Raw genomic sequence first — 20,104 nt, 5'->3', positions numbered from 1 at the left:
TTTGCAAATATATTCTCCCATTCCGTGGGCTGCCTCTTAGTTTTTTTGACTGTTTCCTTGGCTGTGCAGAAGCTTTTTATCTTGATGAAGTCCCACAAGTTCATTTTATCTTTTGTTTCTCTTGCCTTTGGAGATGTGTCATGAAAAAGGTTGCTGTGGCCGATGTAGAGGTTGCTGCCTATGCTCACCTCTAGGATTTGATGGATTCCTCTCTCACATCGAGGTCTTTATCCATTTAGAGTTGATCACAAAGACAGCATGGTACTGGCACAAAAACAGACACATAGGCCAATGTAACAGAATAGAGAACCCAGAAATGGAGCCTTGGCTCTTTGGGCACTAATCTTCAATGAAGCAGGAAAAAACATCCAGTGGAAGAAAGACAGTCTCTTCAATAAATGGTGCTGGGAAAATTGGAGGGCTACATGCAAAAGAATGAAATTTGACCACTCTCTCACACCATACACAAAGATAACCAGAGAGTTTTCTAAGAAACAAAGTTATCTACGAATGAAGAACTTAGATACCACTTTTTTTTACTCTTCATGTGTCTGCACGTATGTGTATGTGTTTTGACCTGCGGCTTAAATTAGAAATCCAGCAGTAGATACACAATAGGCAACTGTATGTTACTAAACACACGGCGAACTTCCATTTTCTGTTTTCCTTCCGGCCATTGCGCCAGAAAACTACAACCGGGACTATTAACATTGCCAAGCGCTTCACCAGCAAGTGGCCCACTTCCTGAGGAGAAAATGCACTTTATGACCCTTACGTGATTCCTGAATTCGTTTCTAACGTCCGCGTTTCGGAAAATTAAGCTCAAACCCACCAGGGCACCACGACAGGCTGGCCTGTGCCTCAAGCACTCCGGGGGGCGGTGGGTGGGTGCTGGGGACTGTGACTGCGGCTGCGCGCCTCCGGCCACAGAGGGGGCGGGGTGGGAGGAGCAGCCACCCCCCCTCCCCCACCTCCGGGCCGCCGGCGCAGACCCCCGCCCCACCGGCCGGGATAGCAGGTCCAGCGCGAGCCGCTGCGGTTGCGCAGCCAACAGCCATCACCACGGCAAGGCCGGCAGGCCCCGCAATGCTGTCTCTCCTGCTGATCCTCTCAGGCCTGGGCCGGCTGACCTCCGTGGGCCCTCGTGAGTGAAGGACCCTGCTCCATAGAGGGCCACTTGTTGTGGAGCCTCTGGGCGTGGCGGGCCCCAGAACCTCGCTCCAGAACCCCGGGTCTGGCTGGGGAGAGCCCAGCGCCTTGTCAGAGCCCGCCTAGAGTCAGGTCCTCCTGGGCCTGCTGCTTGGAGGGCTCAGAGCGGGACCGGGACAGTTGCCTCTCACTTGCCTCACCCTCACTTGGAGGAGAGGGCACACATCTTCTGGGAGGTGGGGCCTCCACAGCAGCACTTCGCTGCTGGGGCTGAGGTCAACGTGTCCCAAAAGGCTCTGGATGGTGGAGGGTCATGCTCCAAAGTGTATGGTTGGTGGAGGGAGCCTCTTCCTGGAATGTACAAAGTCTGATTTCGTGGCAGGTGTGTGTGTGTGTGTGTGTGTGTGTGTTGGGGCTTGGAAGTTGGAAGAGTGACGTGATGTGAGAGGACAAGTGAAGAATAAGGATGCTGCCAGGCACTGGGGAATGCTCACACATGTTTTCCTTGCTGTAGATCCTGAAACATCACTTCTACAAATTACAGTGCCACGGAAGATTGAGTCAAACAGCAGTGATGGTGAAGTTTCAGAAACGCATGTAATTAAGAAATCCCTTTTTTAAGTTGTACTTTTATACTTATTTTTGTGACAGAGTGTGCGAGTTAGGGGGGAGGGACAGAGGCAGAGGAAAAGAGAGAATCTTAAGCATGCTCCCCCCGGAGGGCAGAGGTTGATGGGGGCTCCATCTCTGGATGGGAAATTGTGACCTGAGCTGATGTCAAGATTCAGATGCTTAACCAACTGAGCCACCAGACATCCTGTGGAAATCCCTTTTTAAAAATGAATAGTTTATTTTTATTGGACTACATGACCCAAATCAATTTATGCATATCCCTTTGAAATTTTTTGTTCTAATTACTGTGTTAAAGAGTCATTTTGTCTCAGTGGAAGTGTTTGATTTTTCTTTTCATTTCCCAATGAACACTATGAAACTTTTTAAAAACCAACTCAGAAAAACGTACCCCAAATTCCTATCACACAAAATAATATATACAGATTACTGGACTTTTTTTCTAGAAAATATGTGCATTTAAATATTTATTCCATGTATATGAGGTCACAGTAATATTTACCTTGTAACATGATTTTTAAAATGACTATATAAAGAATTTCTTCATGTCTATATTTGCATATATAATCTGATTAAAAAGTAAAGCATGTATATTGTAAAATTAAAACTAGAGAGCACACACAGTTGTTAAGAAGTGAATGTCTGCCTCGGTTTCTAAAGGTAGTAAATTTGAACTGAATGAATTTTTAGAGACGTGCACACTCCTGCACATATATTTTTAATAATAATATATGATTGTGCTCATTGACTTTTAATTTATTTATAAAGTTAGAATTTACTTTGATGATCATAAATACAGCTTTGTCATTATTTTTCATAACTGCATGATCATCTCATTATATGGATGTAACATCATTCTTTGTCAAATTTAAAAATGTAGTTTTTAAAAAAATTTTATTTATTTATTCGAGAGAGAGAGCATGAGCATGAGCGGAGGGAGGGGCAGAGGCAACAGACCGAGGGGCAGAGGGAGGAGGATAAGCAGACTCCCCGCTCAGCAAGGAGCCAGAAGATGCAGGGCTGGATCCCAAGAGGCTGGGATCATCACCCGAGTGGAAGGCAGGTGCTTAACCACTTAACTGACTGAGCCACCCAGGCACCCAAACATGTAGTTTTATAAGCCTTCTTGGGTAGTCATTTCCATAGGATCGATGGGTAAGTCATTAAAAAAAATGATAAATATTGCAAAACGTCTCATAAAAGTTGTGTTAGTTGACTCCCATTTACAAAAAATAATGACACTTACCTACTTGAGGGCTTTCCAAGCTCAGTTCTCATTTCTGTTAACGTGAACATGAAAATGAATGCTTCACTTTTAACTGGCATTTTTTAATTAAGTCTTAAGATAACATGCCTTGATGTATATTGCCTATTTGAATCTTTTCTTTCTTGTTAATTTATTTTTTTAATTATAATTATAATAATTTTTTTTATTATTTTATGTTAGTCACCATACAGTACATCACTGGTTTTTGATGTAAAGTTCGATGATTCATTAGCTGTGTATAACACCCAGTGCACCATGCAATATGTGTCCTCCTTACTACCCATCACCAGCGTATCCCATTCCCCCACCATCCTCCCCTCTGAAGCCCTCAGTTTGTTTCTCTTGTTAATTTCTAACTGATTTTGTTACTTTTTATATGAATTAGAAGTTTTGGTTAGGACATTTTGATTTCAAGAAAGAAGTGATGTAAGGACACACAGGCATCTGCTAGGAATCCAAGTATTGGAACCTCAGTGGCCAGATCTAAGAGGAGCATTGAATTACTAACTGGAAAATTGTTAGACAGTGGGGCAGGTTTATAGACTGAGTGGTCTGTTCGACTATCTCCCTTTATGGCACCAAAAAAAATCTGGTGAGTATGTGTTTGTAAAAGCTATTACACTGAAAATAAATATTCAGAGAGTTTAAAATGTTAAGAGGAGTATGGCAACTACTGGGAAAATGCTAACCAAAAGCAAACACAAGTATCCATGAGAAAAACAGAAAAAAATCCGCATTTACTACACACACAAGTACACCATTGTGAGAGATAAGCATCATTACTTAATAAAATATTCAGTTCACTAGGAACATATAAAAATTCTAAATTTGTATGTATTTAAAAATGCTCTCAGCATATATAAGAACTGATTGCACTAGAGGGAGAAATTTTCAAATCTATGTTCATAGATCTTAAAATTTTTCAAATCCATTTTCATAGATCTTTTCTCAAATGTTGGTTTATAAATCATAAAAAGATTCATAAAGACATTTGAACAATAAAATATTTTATTGATGGCTTTATATAGAAGTGAACCCATCACCCTGAATATATTGTTTTTTCCTCTCTGCAAATCTCACTGCCTTTGTCTTAGCTGAGAGTGAGAAACGTCCAGCGTTCTAGGCAACCCCAGAGGTAAAGACAGTGTTTTTCTGATCCAGCTACAATTCAACTTTATCTCTATAGTAATAATGCACATTCTTCTCAGGAATAAGCATATTATTCAACAAAACTGACAAAAGGAAAAAAATCATTAAAAATCAAATATTACCAATACAGTATCTGGTATCAATTCAATTAAGTTAAATCTTTAAAAGTTCTAAAAATATATATGGAAATTTAAAAATACACTTCTACATTATTCATGGGTTGAAGAAGAAATCCTAAGTCATAATATACATTAAATGATAATGGATGAAATAGAATTACAACCTCAAATTCAAGTCATATTCTGAGGATGACATAGAGGCATACTTTATAATTGTTTGCAATTTTGTTAATTTTACTCCTGTTTACACCCAAACAAAATATGTAATGAAGAAAACTATAGTTTAAAAGGAGAAAGAAATAATATCACAATAATTTAGGGAGATGTTGACACATCTTTTTTTTCTTTTTTAAAGATTATTTATTTTAGAGAAGGGGGAGGGGCAGATGGAGAGAGAGTCTTAAGCAGACTGCACTGAGTGGAGAGCTGGACGTGGGGCTCCATTTCATACCTCCAGGCTCAGGGCACTTAGATCATGACCTGAGCTGACATCAAGAGTCAGATGCTTAACTAACTGTACCACCCATATGCCCCAATACACTTTCTTCAATAACTGTAAATTTACAGAAGGCTGAACATGAGAAGGATTAAAATGATTTATGCAGATAAATTTAGGAGGTTGGAAAAAGATGGTGGAGGAGTTGGAGACCCCTGTTTTCAGCTGGTCCCCTGAATAGAGCTGGATATCTACCAGATCATCCTGAATACCCACGAAATCAGCCCGAGACATAGGAAGATACATCTGGATCTCTATAAACAAACACCTCCAGCACTGAGTATTGAGGTACAAAGCGGGGAGCCGTGAACCTGTGCACAGGTATCGGAAGATAAATGGAAGGGGGAGGGAGCCCCCGCGCTCGGGTGCTGGGAAGCAGTAGCCACCTGCACTGGGGAGCAGGCCGGACTCGCAGACTGGCACCCACGAGAGAGCAGACTGAGACCGGGAGCCTGGGAACACACACACGACTTGACTGACAACCGGAGTGCCGGAGCGCTCACTGAAACTATACCGAAACCGTGAGCCAGGGATCGCACACGCATCCAAACTGAAAACCGAAACTCTGGAGCGCACACTTGAACTAGACTGATACCGGAAGCTTGGGAGCGCACACGTGACCAGACTGAAAACCGGAGCTGTGGAGTGCACGAGAACCACACTAAAACAGGGCGCTTGGGAGCACACGTGGGGATCCGGGGACAGCTGGCGGTGTTAGAAACACAAAGGACAGAGACGGGCCGGCCCTGGTAGTGAGGACTGGGAGAGTGGCTATGGGGAGCACAACCCAAGATGCTACAGGGTCTCTAGCAGCACCAACAGAAAAGAGTTAAAGTGGCCAGGGGAGCTCAGTGGAGAGTGGACTGTGATCTCTCTGTTCTGAGACACAGGCTAGGATACGGCCACTGCAGCTCTGACTCTCAGAAGAGTCACAGAAATCTGCAAGGGAATGCCGCCATAGAACAAAAGCCCAGAAATACTGGTTCACATTTGCCCATCCCCACCCCCTTTGCAGGGGATGGGGCAACCCTAACCAAACAGCCGTTGCCTGAGTATCAGTGTGGCAAGCCCCTCTCCCAGAAGGCAGGTTGAAAAATCAAGAAGCCCACATCCTTAAGGTCCCTGTAAAACAAGTGCACACTGCCTGGGGTCCTGGTCAATAATTTGGGGTCTGTGCATCCCTGCAACCTCTCCTCATCAGAATGATGAGGAGGAGGAATCTTCAGCAAAGAAAGGAGACAGAGACTGGGGCCTGTGCCACAGAACTGATGGATATGGATATAACCAAATTGTCAGAAATGGAGTTGAGTAACAATGGCCAAGATGATGTGTAGGCTTGAAAAAAATATTAACAAAAATATTAATGAGAATGTAGAATCTCTAAGGGCAGAAATGAGAGTGAATCTGGCAGAAATTAAAAATGCTATGAATCAAATGCAGTCTAAACTGGATGCTCTGAGGGCCAGGGTAAAAGAGGCAGAAGAACGAATTAGTGAATTGGAAGATGGGATGATAGAAAAGAAGGAAAAAATGGAAACTTGGCTAAAAAAATCCAATCTCAAGAATGTAGATGGGAGATTACTGACTCAATGAAACATTCCAATGTCAGAATCATCAGCATCCCCAAGGGGGTGGAGAAAGAGAGAGGTCTAGAAGAGATATTTGAAAAAATTGTAGTTGAGACCCTCCCTACCTTGGCAAAGCAAACAAGCATTCATGTCCAAGAGGCAGAGAGGACTCCTCCCAAGATCAATGACAGCAGACCTACACCACGTCACATAATAGTGCAATTCACAAATATTCAATCCAAGGATACAATCTTGAAAGAAGCCAGGGGGAACAGAATCCTAACCTACAGAGGGAAAAATATCAGAATAACATCAGACCTGTCTACAGAGACCTAGAAACCCAGGAAAGGTTGGCAAGGCATATTCAGAGCTCTAACTGAGAAGAACATGCAGCCAAGGATCCTTTATACAGCAAGGCTGTTATTCAGAATGGATGGAGAGACAAGGACCTTCCAAGACTGGCAGAAACTGAAAGAATATGTGACTACCAAGCCAGCCCTACGAGAAATATTAAGGGGAGTTCTATAAAAGTAAAAAGACCCCAAGAGTAATACACAACAGAAATTTACAATCTATACAAACAAAAACTTCACAGGCAACATGACATCATTAAAATCATATCTCTCAATAATCACTTTCAATGCGAATGGCCTAAATGCTCCCATAAAATGCCACAGGGCTGCAGATTGGATAAAAAGACATGACCCATCCATTTGCTTCTACAAGAGACTCATTTTGAATCTAAAGATATGTCCAGACTGAAAGTGAAAGGATGGAGAACCATTTCTCATGCAAATGGACCTCAAAAGAAAGATGGGGTAGCAATTCTCATATCAGATGGATTAGATTTTAAACTAAAGATTAGTTAGAGATACAGAAGGACACTATATTATTCTTAAAGGATGTATCCAACAAGTGGATATGACAATTATAACTATATATGCCCCCAAAAGGGGAGCCACTAGATACACAAGCCAACTCTTAACCAAAAAAAAAGAGACATATAGATAATAATAAAATAATAGTAGCAGATCTCAACGCTCTGCTCCCAGCAATAGACAGATCACCTAAGCAGAAAAGCAACAAAGAAACAAGAGCTTTGAATGACATACTGGACCAGATGGACCTCATAGATATATACAGAACACTACACACCAGAACAAAAGAATACTCATTCTTTTCAAATGCACATGGACCTTTCTCCAGAATAGACCATATACTGGGTTACAAAACAGGTCTCCACCGATACCAAAAGGCTGACATTATTCTCTGCATATTTTCAGACCACAATACTTTGAAACTGGAACTCAATCACAAGGAAAAATTTGGAAGAAACTCAAACACTTGGAAAGTAAGAACCATCCTGCTTGAGAATGATTGGGTAAACCAGGGAATTAAAGAAGAGCTTAAGCAATTTATGGAAACCATTGAGAATGAAAACACATCAGTTCAAAACCTTTGGGACACTGCAAAGGCAGTCCTAAGGGGAAAAGACATGGCCATCCAAGCCTCATATAAAAGAATAGAAAAATCTAAAATGCAGTTCTTATATTCTCACCTCAAGAAGGTGGAGCTGGAACAGAAGAACAGGCCTAACCCATGCACAAGAAGTCAGTTGACTAAGATTAGAGCAGAGGGACCCCTGGCTGGCTCAGGTGGTTGAGTGTCTGCCGTTGGCCCAGGTCATGATCCCAGGGTCGTGGGATCAAGTCCCACATCAGACTCCTTGCTCAATGGGGAGCCTGCTTCTCCCTCTGCCTCTGCCACTCCCCCTGCTTGTGTGCTCTTTCTCTCTGACAAATAAATAAATAAAATCTTTAAAAAAAAGAAAAGATTAGAGCAGAGATCAATGAGTTAGAAACCAGGACCACAGTAGATCAGATCAACAAAGAAGATTGTTCTTTGAAAGAGTAAATAAGATCGATAAGCCACTTGCCAGACTTATTCGAAAGACCAGAGAAAGGACCCAAATTAATAAAATTATGAATGAAAGTGGATATATCACAACCAACACCAATGAAATAGGAAGGATCATTAGAAACTTTTATTAACAACTATATGCCAATACATTAAACAACCTGGAAGAAATGGATGCCTTCCTGGAAACTTATAAACTATCATGTCTGAAACAGGAAGAAGTTGATTATTTAAGGAGACCAATTAATTATAAAGAGATTGAAGCAGTGATCAAAAACCTCCCCCAAAACCAGAATCCAGGGCCTGACAGATTGCCCTGGGAATTCTACTAAATATTCAAAGAAGAAATAATACCTATTCTCCTGAGGCTGTTTCAAAAAATAGAAACAGAAGGAAAACTACCAAACACATTCTATTAGGCCAGTATTACCTTGATCCCCAAACCAGGGAAAGGCTCCATCAAAAAGGAAAATTATAGACCAATATACCCGATGAATATGGACGCCAAAATTCTCAACAAGATCCTAGCTAATAGGACTCAACAGTACATTAAGAGGATTATCCATCATGACCAAGTGGGATTCATCCCTGGGATGCAAGGGTGGTTCAACATTTGCAAATCGATCAGTGTGATAGATCACATCAACTAGAAAAGCGTCAAGAACCATATGATCCTCTCAACTGATGCAGAAAAAGCATTTGACAAAATACAGCATCCTTTCCTGATTAAAACCCTTCAGACTGTAGGGATAGAGGCTACATTACTCAAGGTCATAAAAACCATCTATGAAAAGCCTAAAGCAAATATCACTCTCAATGGGGAAAAGCTGAAGACCTTTCCCTTAATATCAGGACATGACAAGGATACCCACTCTCGCCATTATTATCAACATAGTACTAAAAGTCCTTGCAACAGCAATCAGACAACAAAAAGGGATAAAAGATATCCAAATTGGCAAAGAAGAAGTCAAACTGTCTCTCTTCGCAGATGACATGATACTCTATATGGAAAACCCAAAAGAATCCACCCCCAAACTACTAGAACTTATTGAGCAATTCATTAATGTGGCAGGATACAAAATCAATGCTCAGAAATCAGTTGCATTTCTATACACGAACAATGAGACCAAAGAAAGGGAAATTAGGGAATCCATTCCATTTACAATAGCACCAAAAATCATATGTTATCTCAGAATTAACTTAACCAGAGACATAAAGGATCTATATTCTAGAAACTACAAATCACTCTTGAAAGACATTGAAGAAGACACAAAAAGATGGAAAAATATTCCACGCTCATGGATCGGAAGAATTAACATAGTTAAAATATCTATGCTACCCAGAGCAATCTACACTTTCAGTGCCATCCCAATCAAAATACCAATGACATTTTTCAAAGAGCTGGAACAAACAGCCCTTAAATTTGTGTAGAAACAGAAAAGGCCCCGAATCAGCAATGAATTGTTGAAAAGGAAAAACAAAGCTGGAGACATCACGTTGCCTGATTTCAAGCTATACTACAAAGCTGTGATCATCAAGACAGCAAGGTACTGGCACAAAAACAGACAGATAGACCAATGAAACAGAATAGAGACCTCAGAAATGGACGCTTGGCTCTATGGTCCACTAATCTTTGACAAAGCAGGAAAAAACATCCAGTGGGAAAAAGACAGTCTCTTCAATAAATGGTGCTGGATAATTAGATAGCTATATGCAAAAGAATGAAACTTGACCACTCTCTCACACCATACACAAAGATAAACTCCAAATGGATGAAAGACCTAGATTGAGACAGCAATCCATCAAATTCCTAGAGGGGAAAATAGGCTGTAACCTCTTTGACATCAGCCACAGGAACTTCTTTCATAACACATCTCCAAAGGCAAGAGAAACAAAAGAAAAAATGAACTCACGGGACTTCATCAAGATAAAAACCTTCTGCACAACCATGGAAACAGTCAAAAAAACTAAGAGGCAGCCCACGGAATGAGACAATATATTTGCAAATGACACTACAGATAAAAGACTGATATCCAAGATCTACGAATAACTTCTCAAACTCAATACATGAGAAACAAATAATCAAATCACAAAAATAGGCAGAAGATATGAACATACACTTTTCCAATGAAGACATGCAAATGGCTAACAGACACATGAAAAAATGTTCAAAATCATTAGCCATCAGGGAAATTCAAATCAAAACCACACTGATATACCACCTTATGCCAGTTAGAATGACAAAAATGAACAAGGCAAGAAACAACAAATGTTGGAGAGGATATGGAGAAAGGGGAACCATCTTACACTGTTGGTGGGAATGCAATTTGGTGCAGCCACCCTGGAAAACAGTGTGGAAGTCTCTCAAAAAGTTAAAAATAGAGCTACCCTTTGACCCAGCAATTGCACTACTGGGTATTCACCCCAAATATATAGACATAATGAAGAGAAGGGCCATATGGACCCCAATGTTCATAGCACCATTGTCTACAGTAGCTAAACTGTGGAAGGAGATGAGATGACCTTTAACAGATGAATGGATAAAGAAGATGTGGTCCATATATACAATGGAATATTATCACAGCCATCACAAAGAAAGATTATCCAACATTTGCAGCAACATGGACGGACTGGAGTAGATAATGCTAAGTGAAATAAGTCAAGCAGAGAAAGACAATTATCATATGGTTTCACTCATTTATGGAACATAAGGAATAGCAGGGAGATCGGTAGGAGAAGGAAGGGAAGAATGAAGGGGGGGGTAAACAGAAGGGGGAATCAACCACGAGAGACTATGGACTCTGGGAAACAAACTGGACTTCAGATGGGAGGGGGGTGGGGAATTGGGGTCGGCCGGTGATGGGTATTAAGGAGGGCACATATTGCATGGAGCACTGGGTGTTATATGCAAACAATTAATCATGGAACACTACATCAAAACTAAGGATGTACTGTTTGGTGACTAACATAACATAATAAAATTATTTAAAAAAACACATAAATTTAAAATGCAAGAAATCTTATGCGTTCATCATGAATAAACTATGGATACACAACCCCCCCCCCAAAAATAAAATGACTTATGCAGAAAATTACACCCAATGATGGAATTCAAATTCTTCGCAAATGCAGAAATTGTACCCGCATTGACCATGTGCTACACCATGAAGAACGTGTACGTTTTATGATTATGTCACAGATAAGGGTTCTTGGGGGATATAGTCTTTGAGAAGATTCCTGTGAAGGCAGTTTTTTTTAGGGTATGCTCTTGTGATGAGCCCCTTTGGAACGGGAGGGGAGGAAGTGAGAAGGGGGAGACAGAGACTCAGTCACATCTCAACATAGTGTGAAGCTGGCATGGCCCATCAGTATCTGGAGTTGAGGTGAGGGAACTTGTCATTAAATGTGGGCTGTCTCAGAAAGTTGTGACTTGGTGTGAAGTAGCTGAGGCAATTCCTAAAGAGAACAGGGAGATGAAGAGTAGGGGACACTTCCTTTAATCTTAAAAGGGAACCTGTGTTTTATCTTTAATTTTTCAATGTATTTGGGCTAGAAATTGCAAAGTAGAAAAAATATAATACAATTCAAGTTTCTTCAAAGATTACTCAACATTTCTGAATGTAACCATTTTAAATTAAAATTTCATTATGAAATTTCGTGACTAGTACTCTTAGTTTTGAAATAGATTGAGACTCTGATTTTATTTAAATTTAATTATGATTAATTCTCTCATACATCCCAAGATTGAAGGAAGATTGCAATTATATATGTCTATATTATATATGTCTACATTATTTTGAGACTTGTGTTATGATCTATGTCTAAATGAAGGAGTAAATACATTTTAAGAAGTTATGGCCTTTTTTTTTTAAGAATTCAGAATATCTAATAATTATGTTCTTCTTGAATACATTGCTGTAGGTCACTTATGCCATCAAACTTGACCAGAAAATGTACACTCTCCATCTTGAGAAACAGTAAGTGGACATTCTTCTTTTCATACAGTTGTTTTTGTTTCTGAAATTTTTACAGTCTCTACCCTAAACTTGAGCCTAAACAAGAGCATGACTATTATATTTAATATGTTACATCTTTGTAATTCAAGTCAGACTAGAATTCCAAGTCCTCATCTTGAGATTTTAATCTAATATTCGAGCCAAATTTTAATTTCATGATGCAAAATTAATGTATGGCAGATAAATGAAAATTAGTCTATGTAACTCTTCAAAATATAGCCACAACTGTAACAATTAATTTTGTTCATCATGTCATTTTATACATTTATATGATTTTAAGCATTTTCCTTGATATTACACCAACATTTTTAATATCTTCAACTTCTACTCTGTGAGGAAACCAATATTAATACCCTTGTATCTATCTTGCCACCATTTTCTATTCCACATTTCACCTTTCCTTTAAATGAAATATGTAGAAACCTACCAAAAAGGTTTGTTTTTAGAGAAATGGAAATACTGTTTTGCAATCAGCAAGTCTTATTTAACAATGGTGTTCATTTTCTTCCTCTATGTATATATCTTCACTCATTCTTTAATAGGTAATGGTCTGTAGTATGGCATGTTGATAGGGAATGAGGTGATTTCCAAGGATTGTCACTATGGAGTCCTGCAATAAACATCCCTATACGTATATTCTTATGCAATAGATGTTTTGTGGGCTTAATACCAAGAGATGGGTTTCTGGATCAAGAAGTGTGAATAATAGTAATAGTAGTGATAATAATCACAACAACAAAAACAACAAAAGTAACTGACATTCATGGAGCACATAGCAATTGTCAGGCATATTTCTAAGCAATCTGCATGTAGTAACTGATGGAAATTTCACAACCTTCCTTGTTACTCACATTTTGTATTAGAATTTTGAGAGAGATTGCCAGTTTCTGAGAAGACAGTAGTTTAGATTTTCAAAAGCATGCAGATGTGCTAAAATATTACGGTGCATCTTTGTGTCAATTTATATTTATTCAGTTGTTCTCACAATTGAATAAATCCCTAAATTTTTCATTTTGGTTTTAAATCACTACACATTCTTAAAAATTTTATGGAAATCTGTGGTTTCCAATTGGGTCTTATGGATCTGCCCTCTATAGTGTAGCTTTTCCTCCAACTACTTTTAAATCTTTCTTTTGGCTGTGTTTCTTATTAGCAAAATGTGTTGTCTTTATTAGGTAGGACTCTATTTCTGTTCTTAGCAAACAAATTCTCTGACACATTTATTGAATTATTTCCATCTGTCATCATTTTAGTTTCAGAGTGTCTTCTTTTTACTTGAAATGATCTACTCTGAAAGCTTATTAACTTTTAAACTTTTCTTGAAATAATGATTATTTTCTTTAACCAAATTCTTCATTCAACTTTGTTAGGAACTTGCTTTTATGTTTTGCCTTCCGCCCTTTTGTTGTTCATTTTCCTTACATTGGATGTTGTTTTCCAGTGGGTGGTCATGGGTATTTCTATTAATTCACTGATCAAGGCAGATCTTTTTGTTGTTTTTTGTAGAAGCAAAAGTATACTTTTGAGAATCCAGGACAAATGAACTTGCAAACTAAAGTTTTATCCTTTTAATTATGCTTGTCAGAAATCTGTTGAATTTCCTTTTCCTGTGGATGCTTCTGGATCTCCATTTCCACCACCTCCATTGACATGCTTGTTACTAAAATGTGGCTCTGCCCTTGTGCTAGAATTCATGTTCCAGGTGCTTGCACCTAAAGCTACACAGGCCATTTGGCATTTGCCCTTGAATGTAGGTGGAATATGAGCTGTTATACACCAGTTTTGTTTTGTCTGGGAAGATCTCTAGCTTTGTTATTTGAATCGAGGAAAAGGAAGAGTTGTCAGGAATGAGAGAAGATGAAGCAGGTCTGGAAAGAGAAGTAGTGGTGAATGTGCACCCTCCATGAATGCTCTAGGTCCTCTCTGATTCTGGCCTTGGACTGTCCCTTAGTGTTTGGATTCCTTGAGAAAGCCTGGTCTCCTGGCAAAAAACACTGGTGTCAGATTGTTCTGTAATAATCGCAATCTTCTCTGTGAGATTACACTTTGGTACCATGTATATGAGTCTTGTCTATAGAATTCACTTAGCTTATGAAATTTGAGCAAAGCACTAGCCTCCTGCTTCTAAATGAAGGCTTTAGAACTATTGTATGCTGCTACAATTTCTTTTCTCCTTCTGCTATATGAAAGGCATGTTCCAAGGGGTAGGAAGTATGTCTTTTCCCAGGTTCCAGAAGGAAGGCAGTGTGGAGCTGAACCTGCAGTAAACTTGGGAAGAACATTCATTGTTGTTTTGAGGCATTGAGAGTTTGGGGGTTGTTCTCACCACAGTATAATTTCATAAAACTAATGGGAAAAGGATATATTTTTTGTTTATCAATCTATGGCTACTTGTTAGCAAATGTTAACAAATTAGCAAATATTTTTGCTATAAGATTTATTGATTGTTGAATCTAAAAGAAAACTTTGCTGTGGGAATCCCAAAGTCCTGGTTTCTAGTATATGTAAATCTATGTCATTTTAATGTTCGTACTGCTATCGGTTATACTGGTTAGTATTTTTTCTTACACAAAATTTGCTACCCAAAAGGAAATGAGATAATGGAGAGAAGAGTCCATTTAATTTTTGAATATTTGAGTTTGTAAAATTGAAAGTGAATTTTAATGTCATGATTCTGTTTTTGTTAATGTTACTATTGCAATGAAGTGTCATTACTTTGGTTGAATTAGGTCATTTTTAGACCCTCATTTCCTGGTGTATGCATACAACAAATCAGGAACATTGCATCCAGATTCTTCATTTATAAAGGTAAGTTTTCCTTTATGCTCTGTAGATTTACGTTTTCTGTATCATTAAGGTGCCATTGGCAGAAAGAAAAAGGATGCTTTCTACCCCCCAGAATTATTGGGCAAACAGATCAGAAGCCCAAATATAATGCAGCAGTCACTGTGAAGGCAAATTGAACAGAACAACTACTTTTCAAATTTGGAGCTCTGGAATCTCTTATCCAAAAAGGTTGTTTAAACTACCAGAAGCATTAGCAGGGTCTGAGAGAGAAAGAAAGTGGGTTAAGGAGCTAAGAATAAGAGGCCCCTAAATACAGGGTCATTTTAATTGAGATGTCATAGGACAGAGGAAGTGGTGGAAATTACAATGATCATATGGTTTCCATCATAAGTGGAACATAAGGAATAGTGCAGAGGACAATAGTGGAAGGGAGGTAAAACTGAACAGGAAGAAATCAGAGAGGGAGACAAACTATATGACACTCTTGACTCTTGGAAACAGAAGGTTGTGGAAAGGGAGGTGGGTGAGGGAATGGGGTAATTGGGTGAGGGGCATTATGGAGGGCCAGTGATATGATGAGCACTGGATGTTATGTGCAACTAATTAATGCTTGAAGATTATATCAAAAGCTAATGATGTACTATACATTGGTTAATTGAATTTAAAAAAAAATATCCATTTAAAAAAAGAAATTAAATTTCTAAACATTCACATTCCCACAAAGAAACATCAGGTCTACATGTTCTCACACTTCACCTTTTCCAGTCTTTATTCAAGGTAATATTTTTATGAACATTCATGTGCAATTTGTTGTGTGGACACATTTTTTATTTTTCTGGGATACATGCCCAGGAATATGATTGCCAGGTCATACAGTAAGTGTATGTTTATTTTTTTTAAAGAAATTATTAGCTATTTTCCAGTGTCTGTACCATTTTACACTTCCACTGGCAATATAGGAAAGATAGAGTGTCTGCCTGTTTGCCACCTTTTGATCAGTATTTAAAATCTTTTTAAATTTCTGTCATTTTGATAGATGTATAGTGATAGCTCATGTAATTTTTAATTTGCATTTCCTTAATATCCAGTGATGTTGAGTATATTTTCATGAAATGAAATGTCTCTTAATGTCCTTTATCCATCCTTTCTAATTGGATTGGTTGGTTTTTTATTGTCAATTTTGAAGCAGTTTATGTATTCTAAATACAAGTCCTTTGCCAGATAATGTGTTTTGCCCATATTTATATTCCCAGTCTGTAATTTGTCTGTTCATCTTGTTCATAAGGCCTTTCATTGAATAGAAATTTTTAATTTTGATGAGAGTTAATTTATCAACTTTTCCTTTTATGAATGGAGGTTTCAGTATCAAACTTAAGAACGCCATTTATCCCTAGTTCCTGAAGATTCTATGTTTTTTTTCCCCCTAAAAGTTTTACAGTTTTATTTACATTTAATTGTATGTCCACTTTGAGATAATTGTGTTTAAGGTGGGAGATTTGGATCAAGGTTTATTCTGACTGAGGATTTGCATTTATATGTTTCAACGTCACTGATAGAAAAGGCTGTCCTGCATTGACTTGCTCTTGCATCTTTGTCAAAAAGTCAGTGGGGCATATTTTTGTGGGTATATTTCTGGGTTCTTTATTCTGCTCAGTTTTTCTATGTGTCTATTCTTCTGCCACTACCATGCTGTCTTCTTTAGTTTACATGTAAATTAAGCATTTATATAGACCACAGTGATTCCTCCTACTTTATTCTTTCTCAAGATTTTTAGACCATCATAGGTATTTTGCTCTTTCATATAAATTTCAGACTAAATTACTTCATGGATACAGACAAACTTGCTGGGATTTTGATAGACATTGTGTTGGTCCTGTAGCTCAATTTGGGGTGAATTGAACTTTTCACTATGTTGAGTCTTCTAATCTGTGAATGCAGTGAGACTCTCCATTTATTTGAATTTTTGTTTTTCCTCGTGTCTTTCAAAAACAGTTTGTAATTTTAGCGTGCATATCCTGTACATAGTTTTTTTTAGGTTTATACCGAAGCATTTCATTTTCTTTGGGTCAACTGTAAATGGTATTGTATTTTAATTTCAGTTTCCACATATTGTCATCTAGAAATGCAATGGATTTGTGTTAATCTGGTATCCTACAACCTTGCTGAAGTCACATACTCTTTGTTTTTTATTTTTAGATAGATTCCTTGAGATTTTTACATAGATGTGTCTTTTATAAATACAGACATTTTTCTTTCTTCCTTTTCAGTCTGTATGCATTTTATCTCTCTGCTTTGCCTTACTGTGCTTGTTATAACTTCCAGTACTGTGCTGAATTACAATAGTGATTTACCTTGTTCCCCATCTTAGGGATAAAATATTCATTCTTTCCACATTGAAGACAATGTTAGCTGTAGGTTTGTTTTTGTTTTTTTCCCCCATATATTCCTTACAAATCTGAGGAAATTCTCTATTTCTAGATTGCTAAGATTTCTTCCCCCCCATCAAGGGGTATGTGTTTAATTGTATCAGATGACTTTTCTGTATCAGTTGATATGATCATATGAGTTTTCTTTTTTAGCCTCTTGATATGATGGATTGCACTGATTGATCTGCAGACATTAAAACAGTAGTGCATATCTAGAAAAGCTACAACTTGGTCCTGGTGGGTAATACTTTTTATCCATAACTGGGTTTGATTTGCTAGTGATTTCTTGAGGATTTTTTTGGTCAAAGTTCATGAGAAATATTGGTCTGTTGTTTTCTTTTTTTGTACTGACCTTGTCTAATTTTTGTAGTAGAGTAATACTGGTCTCATAAAATAAATTTGGAAGTGTTAATTCTTATTTTATTTTCTGGAAGATGTATAAAGAACATGCTAATTTTGTTGGTAAAATTCTTTCGTGTCTTCACTAGGCCAGTGGATTTGTGTGTGTTTGTGTGGTGGGGGGGAGATTTTATTTACTGACTCAGGTTATTTAATAGTTTTGGAGTATCTTGTTTATCTGTGTCTTATGCATTGTTTTGGTGGTTTGTGGTTTTTAAAGAATTGGTCCATTCCATCTCAGGTGTGGAATTTGGGGGTGTAATTTTGTCACAGTGATTTGTCACAAAAGACTGCAGGAGTGTTTTGTTTCTGACATCAATGATTGCTGTCTTCTCTCCTCTTTGTCAGTCTGGCTGGAGATTTTTCAATTTACTGAATTTATCGAAGAGCCAGCTTTTTCTTTTTTTTTTCCATACTGTTGCCTTATTTTCAATGTCATGGCATTTAGCGCTTATGTTTATTATTGTCTCCCTTATACCTTTCTTTGAGTTTCTTTTTTCGAGTTTGTTGAGGGACAAATGTATTATCAATTTGTGACCTTTCCTCTTTTTTGTTGTAAGCATTTTAGTACTAAAATTTCCTGCTCATCACTGTTCAAGGTGCAGCCTACAACAGGATGTAATCTTTTCATTTTAACATAATTTCCTTTGAGGCTTCTTGTTTGACCTGTTTAGTTTTAAAAAGTGTGTCGTTCAATTTCCAAATGTTTGGAGATTTTTCCAGTTGTCCTTGTCTGCTGATTTCTAGTTTGATTTCATTATGGTTAGAAAATACATCCTGTATGATTTCAATTTTTTTAAATTGGTGAAGGTTTGGTTTAAGATCCAGTGTACTGTATGTGCTGATGAGTGCTTTACAATCCAGTGCACTGTATGTGCTGATGAGTGCTCTTGGATAGTTGAACAGTGTGTGTATTCTGCTGTTGGGTTGGAGTCTTCCATAAATGTCGTGTAGATCATATTGACTGATGTTCACTTCTGTGTTTTTACTGATTTTCTGTCTAATACTATCAATAACTGTATGCTACATATTGAATTTCATCATTTATTATTGGTTTTTTGTTTTGTTTTTTGCTTTGTCTTTTTCAGTTGTATCAGTGTTTGCTTCACATATTTTGAAGCTCTGTTGTTTGATGCCTACTACATTTAGGATTGCCGTGTGTTCTGGATAGATTGATGCTATTATGATTGGGTAATGACTCTTTGTCCGAAGTGGATTTTTTTACTAGTAAGTCCACTTTGTCTGATATTAATAAAGCCACTTTTTTATTTTTATGAATACTCACATGATATATATTTGTCCATTCTTTGGATTCCAGTCTACCTATGTTATGTTTGAAATGAGTTTCTTAAAAGAGTATTTAGCTGAGCCATAGTGTGTTTCTTTTTCTCCCATTTACCCTGGTGCACAGTATTTTATTTGGTATTTTTAGACTATTGACATTAAAAGTAATTATCGATATATTAGGGTTTTTGTTTACCATAACCCTAATCGCTTGTTTCTTTTTTTCTACATTTCTCATTCCTTTGTTCACCTCTTCTTGCCTTCTTCTAGGTATTCAGACAATTTTTTAGGATTCCATTATGATTTATTTATGGTGTTTTAAATATTTTCCTTACCATAGTTTTCTTAGTGTTTGCCGTAGGTATTAAAATATATATCATATATAACTTATAATATAGCTTACTATTATGTGGAACTTTTACTATTTCAGTAGAGTATTGAAGCTGCACTTCTGTTTGGGCTCCTTTATCCCCTGCACTTTTACAACACAATTGATTAAAAATTCCTTTACATATATTGAGCATCGGATGATATATGATTTTTGTTTCAGCCACCAACTGTGATTTAACAAACTCATGAGGGAAATGATTGCCTGTTATATTTACCACTATATTATTTTTTTATTTTTATTTTTTTAATGATTTTTTATTATATTATGTTAGTCACCATACAGTACATCCCCGGTTTCCGATGTAAAGTTCGATGATACATTAGTTGCGTATAACACCCAGTGCACCATGCAATACGTGCCTTCCTTACTACCCATCACCAGACTATCCCATTCCCCCACTCCCCTCCCCTCTGAGGCCCTCAGTTTGTTTCATATTCCATAGTCTCTCATGTTTCATTCCCCCTTCTGATTACCCCCCCCCTTTCTTTATCCCTTTCTTCCCCTAC

The 20,104-nt window shown here is 37.9% G+C and overlaps 1 protein-coding gene across 1 annotated transcript in view; it reads left to right on the top strand.

Annotated features, from left to right (window-relative positions):
- Positions 1 to 1,047: 1,047 nt before the first annotated feature.
- Positions 1,048 to 20,104, top strand: part of LOC100477359 (A disintegrin and metallopeptidase domain 3) — a 92,089-nt gene continuing 73,032 nt past the window's right edge. Inside the window, exons 1-4 of the mRNA XM_034647777.1 lie at positions 1,048 to 1,144; positions 1,664 to 1,746; positions 12,217 to 12,272; positions 15,041 to 15,119. Of these exons, the coding sequence (XP_034503668.1) occupies positions 1,087 to 1,144; positions 1,664 to 1,746; positions 12,217 to 12,272; positions 15,041 to 15,119 (276 nt within the window). The 5' untranslated portion in view covers positions 1,048 to 1,086. The remainder of the gene's footprint in view (positions 1,145 to 1,663; positions 1,747 to 12,216; positions 12,273 to 15,040; positions 15,120 to 20,104) is intronic.

Source organism: Ailuropoda melanoleuca, chromosome 18 (assembly GCF_002007445.2).
Source record: "Ailuropoda melanoleuca isolate Jingjing chromosome 18, ASM200744v2, whole genome shotgun sequence".
In the NCBI taxonomy this organism is placed as follows: Eukaryota; Metazoa; Chordata; class Mammalia; order Carnivora; family Ursidae; genus Ailuropoda; species Ailuropoda melanoleuca.
The sequence above is the reverse complement of the archived record's forward strand: the minus strand, read 5'-3'. Positions and strand labels throughout refer to the sequence as shown.